The sequence below is a fragment of the Pristis pectinata genome, chromosome 27, assembly GCF_009764475.1.
Source record: "Pristis pectinata isolate sPriPec2 chromosome 27, sPriPec2.1.pri, whole genome shotgun sequence".
Classification (NCBI taxonomy): Eukaryota; Metazoa; Chordata; class Chondrichthyes; order Rhinopristiformes; family Pristidae; genus Pristis; species Pristis pectinata.
Genome location: NC_067431.1, coordinates 19,984,061 through 19,992,533, shown reverse-complemented (window position 1 = coordinate 19,992,533; position 8,473 = coordinate 19,984,061). Strand labels below are relative to the sequence as shown.

The 8,473-nt window shown below is 44.1% G+C and overlaps 1 protein-coding gene across 3 annotated transcripts in view; it reads right to left on the bottom strand.

The window, feature by feature from the left end:
• Positions 1-107: 107 nt before the first annotated feature.
• phldb1b (pleckstrin homology-like domain, family B, member 1b) overlaps positions 108-8,473 on the bottom strand; it is a 300,640-nt gene continuing 292,274 nt past the window's right edge. For all 3 annotated transcript variants that reach the window (XM_052039867.1, XM_052039868.1, XM_052039869.1), the window contains 3 exons: positions 7,306-7,525; positions 6,657-6,742; positions 108-3,701 (listed from right to left, as the gene is read on the bottom strand). In XM_052039867.1, the coding sequence (XP_051895827.1) occupies positions 3,561-3,701; positions 6,657-6,742; positions 7,306-7,525 (447 nt within the window). In that variant the 3' untranslated portion in view covers positions 108-3,560. The remainder of the gene's footprint in view (positions 3,702-6,656; positions 6,743-7,305; positions 7,526-8,473) is intronic.

Genomic DNA, 8,473 nt, shown 5'->3' with positions numbered 1-8,473 from the left:
TTCAACATAGTAATCGGTGTAACAATAATCAGATTTTACAGTAACCACTAACAGCTTTGATGAAAGAAAGTTGTTGAATTTGATTTTATGGTGTAAATATACAGAAAGATACATGAATGAATGGCAATGATTAACTATTTGTTTTGCATAATTTATATATATAAAAATATGACATTTTAGTCATCGTTTCATAAGGATCATTATTTAACCAACCAATAAGACCCTTATATAGTACAATTATATACAGGGTCCCATGAGAATGGGGTTTTCACCAGGGCCACCCCAATTCCTCAGAATTCACTTTTTCTGACTGGTCAGAGTTAGGAACAGGCTTCAGCCTGAAAAGATATGATAGTCCTTTAAATAGCTTTATCTTTTAATTTAAAAAATTCTGCTGAGATCAGGGTTTAAAAGTTGTATAATCCTTTAAATCTGTTCCTTTCAATTCAAAACCTAAAATATTGTCAAAAGAGGGTAACATTTAACTTCCTCACCTGTAGTGCATTAGCTTCAGTCTTTGTTTAACCCGTCACTCTGTAACACTTCGCCATGGTAGGTGTGGGGACAGATCTGTCACTATATGACACTGGATTTCATTACTGGTCTGTTATATGAAGCCAGGATACAATCCTGATGGATGCAGGTCTGTCACCGTATAACACTGGGTATGGTACTGGTGACTGTACAGCACAGGGACAGAGAAATGATAAGTGCAGGTAGGCCATTTTATAATACTTGGGTCCAGTACTGGTGGACACAAGTACACAGGGATACAACACCAAAGGCTATTAGGTCTGGTGAATGTAAATCCTCCATTCCAGGTGATGGGAGTAATTTAATGAATAAATAGACAGAGAATCAATTAAGGCATTACTCCAAGTGATAGAGGCAGAACCACAAGCACTTCACACAAATAGCTTTGGTCAAAGTGAAGGACATTCATCCAAGAGTAATTCTGGCAACAAGCTGTTTAATTAAAAATGCAAGGGCCAGATTCTTTTTTATTGGATTTAGGATTGTTACTTACAGGACTCCATAGATAATCAATGGCTGATTCATATCCAATTATGTTCCTCTTACTAAGCAGCTGAGTAGAGTGAGGAGACAGTTCTATGGCTCTTTCCCTAACAGCATCGTTGGATGGTACAGCAATGAAGGAGGCCATTTGGCCTATTGTGTTGATGCTGTTACCTGACTGGTTTAATTCCACGAAGGAACACTCCTTCTCTACTTACTGAAAATTAAATAAATACTGCACAAAACATTCCCTATTCTGAGAAAGAAGACCCGAGCTGCATTTTGTTTAATATATAGAATTGTAATTGCAATTCAAGTCTATTTCATGAATGCTTCAGAAAAAGCAACATTTTGTCTCAGCAATAAACTTCAGACTCTGCTGGAAAATTGCTTTAGGGTGGATATTCAAAGATTACACCACAACCTTAGGGGTTAAAGCAACATGTAAGGCTGCATCTGTAACCATGGCAATGACCCTTGATAAGCTGGGGGAGAGAGGATGGGGATCAAGTTGCCCAGAAACACCTTCAGAAAAGCTCCAGATCCTGTCAATGTTGTTTTCTCCAAGTTTACGTTCGCAGTTGGTGTGCGAGGCAGTCTGCTGGATGTTCTCCTCCCTTCCTCTGCAAGACACAACCCCTGCAGCACCCATCCTGTGTGAGATAGATCCTGGAACACACCTACAATAACTGTGGGAGTACCTCACCCACACGGTCAACAGGAGGGAGGGGAAGGAGGGCTGAAGGAGATGAGAGGAAGGGGATGGAGGGGATGGAGGGCATGAGGTTAGGGAGTGCGGGATGGGGTGGAGTGAAGGAGGGAAATGTTGCCCAGCTACGTTATCACCAAAACTCAGCTTTGGGTTTAAGAGAACAGCAAAGTGTAAAACATATAAATGTAATTTATTAATCCAAATTCAGCACCCATGTCAATAGGCATTACTGCAGAGCAATGAGAAACAGCAGCCTGGTTGATTTGTTCCTTCCCCTTGTAACGAAGGTACTGGGACCAAGTACTGGTCTGATGAACGACCTTGCCCCTGGAAAATGATCCTAGGATTTTCCAGTCTGTGTGATTAAACTATGCATCAAATGGCAGTGGACTATTCAATCACAGAGGCAGGTCACACAACCTCACTTGACCTCCATACAAATCCTCCTCCCACCAAGAAGAACGAAGGACCTCATTCAACTGAGTGCAGCCATCTCCAGCACCACCACATTGTCCCTGGTTTGGGGGGGATTGGCAGACGCCGCAAAACCAAGACGTTAAGCATTATGAGGGGCTGTTGCTCCTCTGTATTCGGTAAACCCACACCTCAGATGACCTACAACACATGACACAGTTAAGCCATCAGAATGTCTAGTCATCAAAGCGAGGGTGAAGCTCCCATAACTTTGCTGAGCTTTTTCCTGGAAACCAACAAATCTCTCAAACCGTTAACACATTGTCCTCGAGAAACATAAAAGATTCTCGAGATGGAATTCCCTTTTCTTCTTGGCTGTAGTACGATACTGGCTAAAACGCAAGGTATAAGAAAGCACAGTTGGGTACGGTTACTGATGTGTTAAGCAAACTATGGCACAGGGTGTGTGGGAGGCAGAAGCAATACTGGGCTTCTAATTGTTATAAAACTGTAAAAATCACTCTTAGCATCGAGGTAAGTTCTGCCTTATGGCGACCTCAGCTAAAGCCATTGTTTAACAGAGTAGTTCAACAACAAGACCAAAAATTAATAAAATAAAACATATTTCAATCCCTGATTCAACTCCCAAGAAATGCTGCTTATGCCAAAACAAGTCCTTAGAATGAGCACTTGGAATCCCTGGACCAGAAGTTTAAAAGGCACGTAATTTCCACCTTGTCTGCAGGCAACCTTGAGTTCGGTCAGCTGCTCGTGCTGCCAGTATCGCTGCAGTCAGCCCACACGTGAGTGTGCTTTCACGGGGAAGAGATCACGTTCCTTTATTTTGCGAGCACGTTTGCCCGTCACGGAACATTTCCAATCAACAGAGGCCGCAGGGCATGCCTGGAGCTGGCACTGGTACCAATCTGTCCCCAAGGAGACGTCATCAAGGAGGATCTAACACTTGTGAAGCCTGCCTAATGCTTCAGGTCAAGGATTAAATTATTCTTTTCTCGTATCTTTTCCCATTTTTTGCCTCCCTATTTTTCTCTGTTCACCATCCACTTGGAAACTCAGAATGTTCAAACTGCAAAACCGGATGGGAGTCTTTGGAGCCTTTTTTGTTTCGCTTATGGGTGTAGGTATTTCTCCTTATCGTTTGTTTGAAGCCAACTTCCAGCAAAAGCATTAGAAAATGTTGCGTCGCCTACTTGCACTCCGCACAGTAAGATGGGACTGGTTTTACTTATTGCCCACAATCAGTGCTCAGGCAGAGGACAAGAGTGTGTGAGAGAGAAAGAAAGGCAGAGGGACGGTCAGTCAATACAGGCAGTGCTGGACAGAGCAGGTCGACTCGATGGAACTCTGCACAACGCCAACTCACTCCACCCCAAGGAGGGGACCTTCCCCTGGGCCCTCAGCTCATGAACTGTGTGTAGCCCTCAGCGCCCGTCACGATCACATCCATCCAAATTCGCATGGCCTCTGGGGTTGGAGCCACCATGAAGTAGAGTCGGTCATGAGTCTTCACACAAAACGTGAGGCTGGGATTGGGGCTCTGAAAAGACAATGAAATGGGAAGAAAAATTCACTTCAATTTCTCAATGACAATTATAATGTTTTTACTTTAAAAAAGTGCTTCATTGACTGTGAAGTGTTTGTGATGTTCTGAGGATGTGGAGGATGTCATATAAATGAACTGTCTTTTTTTTATAAATTAGGCATGGGAATAATATATTACCTTGCTATCAGCTGTGGCTCTACGGGCATACTATCATCTTTAGCTCCCAAAATTTTGGGTTCAAGTCCTGCTTCAGAGACGAAGACTGAGGCTACCAATGCAGCTTTGAGGGACCACTCATTGAAAGTGTGTATTTTTCTGGGGTGAACTATTAAACCACCTTTTCCCCCCAATATAAATGATCCTGTGGGACAATTCCAAAGAAAGGCTCTGAAGTTCTCCCTTATGCCCTGGCCTTTATTCCCTGTTTCCTATTGGAGCAATTAATATTGTCATTGTTACCTCGTCGTGTAGGATCTTACTGTGCACAAATTGGCTGTTGCTTTTCATACCTTCCAACCTGACTACATTTTGATGGCAATTGTTTGGTTGTACAGCACTTTGAGACACCATGGGATCCTGAAAGCTGCTCCATAAATGGGTATAACTTTCCCCCACTGGGGTCTGCTTGCTTCCCTGGTCCTGCTTTTACTACCCAGCTGTTGTAGAAAAGCTGCAGTACAGCGCAGCCCATGGACACCTGCAAACCTTCACCAGTTTTCTTCACTTGCACTGGGAGTGACAGCTGAGGGGCTTGTCAGTCCTGGCTGCTCTCCAGTGATCCAGGTTGGAAAAAAAAAGCTCCACCCCCCTCTGTTCTGTCCTCTTGAGCATCCACTATTTTTATCACTACTTGGCTTCAGATGTCTGCTCCCTAAATTCTGGAATTCCCTCCGTGAATCATTACTCCCTCTCTCTCTGGCAACGGCACCAATCTGTCCCCAGAGTTTCCTCGTGCATCTTGCCACATGGGCTCCATGAAATGCTGCTCAACAAACATGTGTCTCCTGAGGTTGGATAGGAGAGGGATCAGGAACAGTTACTTCTGTGGTGGTGCGATAAGAAGGTATTTTGTCCTGAATCTGTGTGGTCTCCCTTCTAACAGATTGTGGCTGTGGCTGTGATCAAGGGAGTTACTGAGAAAGAATTTGCTGCAAGAACAACCAGTGCTGCAAATACAGAGTGAATATCGCTGCCGGCTGTTAAACTTAAGCAAACCCTGACAAGTGGTGTGTGTGTGTGTGTGTGTGTGTGTGTGCGTGCGTGCGTGCGTGCGTGTACGTAAGTGCCATCAAGGGCGGGTGTGTGGTGGTTACATTTCCAATCTTTCAAGAGATTAACAATGGGTTGCAGCAAATTCCTCTCTTTTAAAGTGCCCCTGAAAAGAGGTCCTAGTATCCTGGTAACTCCTGAAGTCTCTGCTTTTGACTGAGAACATTCCTGTGAAACACCTTGGGGATTTTAAGGTATAAAGTCACTCTGTGAATACAAGCCGTTGTTGGATACCCCAACGGATTTACTTTCCCAACAGGCAGGATGTAGACCAAGCTACTTGTTCTCTGGCAAACAAACAAACCACCTGCTCTTCACCAGTGTTCACCAGCCTTCAGAGAACTCAGATCGGCAGCCAAGGACCCCTTATCATTTACAAGGCAATCATGCCCTAAAGTTGTTTTGACATAGAACAGAGACAAGGCCTGGGAAACCAGAGTGCAAGGCCAACACACAACATTGAGAGCTGCAATTCATACGTACATTTATTGTGTGCAGGCTCAAATATCCCTTCGGAGAGCAGGGAAGGAAATAACCCAGCAACAGCGAAAAGAGAAAGAAAAGCAGAGGAGTAAACAAAAGCTACAAAGGGTAAGATCGGTGATCTATGTTTATAATTAATGGAGCTCAAACCTGTAACTTAAAACAAAGCATCACAGCGGTAAATTTAACCAAACCCTCGAAGCGAAAATAGAGTAGATTTGGGGTTGGATGCTTGGTGTACACCTGCCTGATTTTATACTCCACTTGATTCTACCTTGAACTTGCCTCAGTCACCCAAGGTGCCCTGGGATAGATTAACATCACCCTCCAAACAACAAGCCACCAGAACAATGAGATGAAGACTGCATTGAGTGCCCACATCTCTCTCCCCCCGAGCCAGTACAAAAGGCACAGCTGGGAAATAGGAAGCTCCCGTTTGTTGTGCTGTCGGATTATGAGCCTCTTTACTAAATTCGAGTCTCAGCCATGGCTCCGTGGATAGCACCCTTACCTCGGGGTCAAAATACTATGGGCAATGAAATGCTTTGAGAAGTTTCACCGAAGTGTTCTAGAGTCATAGAGAGACACAGCACGGAAACAGCCCTTCATCCCACAAAGTCCCCATCGACCACCCATTTACACTAATCCTACATTAATCCCATTCTCCTTACATTCTATCAACCGTCCCCCAATTCTCCCATTCACCCACACACTGGGGGCAATTTGCAGTAGCCCACTGACCCTCATGTCTTTGGGACATGGGAGGAAACCAGAGCATCTGCTGTAAATCCATGTGGTCACAGACAAAATGTGCAAACTCCACATTGACAGCACCCAAGGTCAGGATTGAACCTGGGTCTCTGGCTCTGTGAGGCAGCGGCTCCTCCAGCCGCACCATTGTTCTGCCCAAAGTAGAGAACAAACTTTTATTCCATCACTGAACTCCAGCAATTACAATGATACCCAACTGATTAAAATAAGCCTCCCAGCTGATGATGCAGCACTCCCTGAGCATAGGTCCAACAACTGGGGGGTGCCAAGCATGGGACATCAACCTTCAGTGTTCTGTATCAGAGGAGAGGGTGCTGCCAACAAATCTAGAAAGAGAAATAGGTGTGACAGTATGGATGAGGACACAGTGGTTCACCTTTACTGGCTTCAGACACCAACATTTGTACATTCCTTAAATGTGCTTACCTTTGAGGCACTTCTGAGATGGTCATAGTAAACCTCTTCAATGGCTTGAAAATAAATCACTCCCTTTAATTTACTTTCATGTTTATCTGCCAAAGAAAAAAATCATTTAAATTAAGTCAGAGACTTTTTCCCAGGGCAACAATGGCTAACACAAGGGGACATAATTTTAACATGATTGGTGGAAGGTATAACGGGGATGTCGGGGTATGTTTTTTTTTCACAGAGTGGTGGGTGCGTGGAACACACGGCCGGCAGAGATTATGGGGGCAGATACATTAGGGACATTTAAGAGACTCTTGGATAGACACATGAATGATAGAGAAATGGGGGGCTATGTGGGAGGGAAGGGTCAGATAGATCTTAGAACAGAATAAAATATTGTCACAACATTGTGAGCCAAAGGGCCTATACTGTGCTGTAATGTTCTGTGTTCTAAAATGGCCAGATCAGATGCTCTAAAAGTATTTCTTTACCTCTGGTCTTTTCCTTCATTCTTGATATAGCATTGATTTACAAGCCCACCCTTCTAAAAACACTAGCTTCTCCTGGGGTACAAAACGTCCAGGGGAGGTTTGATCTTCCAAGAGAACAATTTTGAAATAATTATGCATTTGAAAGCAAAATGTGTATCAGGTCAAAGGCCACTTACCAACATAATAAGACAACGTTCGCTTAATGCGATCGAAGACGAACCAGCGTTTTCTCCAGGATTTAATTTTCCCGCCCATTTTTGTCAGGTAACCTTTGCACATCTTCTCAGACATGGTAATCTGGTAACAGATTTCCAGGTTGTGCCCAGATGATTCAATATGTGACCGCAAATCAAAATCTTCCTTCCTGATCGGTAGATACCGGGTTAGAGGTCGTGCCTGAAAGAAACTTGGGAATGAGTCAGTGGAATACAAAGATCGAATATCAATAACCTTCCCCAGTGTATCCACCTAACAACAGTGCCCTCGTTCCTGGAACCATTCCAGTATATCTTCTGTGACCTCTCCAAAGGCCTTTACACCTCTGCATCCTCCCCAAAAGCTTTACATCCTTCCAGGTGCCTGGAATTGGATATTATACTATGGCTGGGACTCATCTAGTGCTGTCTGGCTGACTCATTCTCTGCAGGAGAAGAGTTTGCAATACTACTGGTGTTTAATACTTGCATGGGTCCTGGCTGTCAGCTGTACTAATCTCCACAGATTTGGTCCCATTGACTCCAATGCTGCCTGATTTTGGAAGCTGTTTGTAGCACAAAGCTGATACTTTAGTGCTGATTAACTAAGGGTCCTATATATTGATAATAGTTTATTATCAATATATAGGACCCTTAGTTAATGTTTATTTGTCACATGCACCAAGATAGAGTGAAAAGCTTTTGTTATGATCCAGGCAGATCAAGCCATAGATAGAACATAGAACAGTACAGCACAGAACAGGCCCTTCGACCCACAATGTTGTGCCGACATAGCTAATCCCTCCTACCTACCACGTACCCATACCCCTCCATTTTCCTCTCATTCATGTGCCCATCCAAGCCCCTCTTAAAAGCCCTCAATGAATTTGCCTCTACCACCTGATCGGGCAACGCATTCCAGGCACCCACCACTCTCTGAGTAAAAAACTTACCCCTCACATCTGTTCTGAACCTACCGCCTCTCACCTTAAATGCATGCCCTCTAGTATTGGATCGCTCAATAATAGGAAAAGATATTGCTTGTCCACCCTATCTATGCCCCTCATAATTTTATACACTTCCAACAGATCACCCCTCAGCCTCCGCCGCTCCAGAGAGAAGACCAAGTTTGCCCAGCCTCTCCTGATAG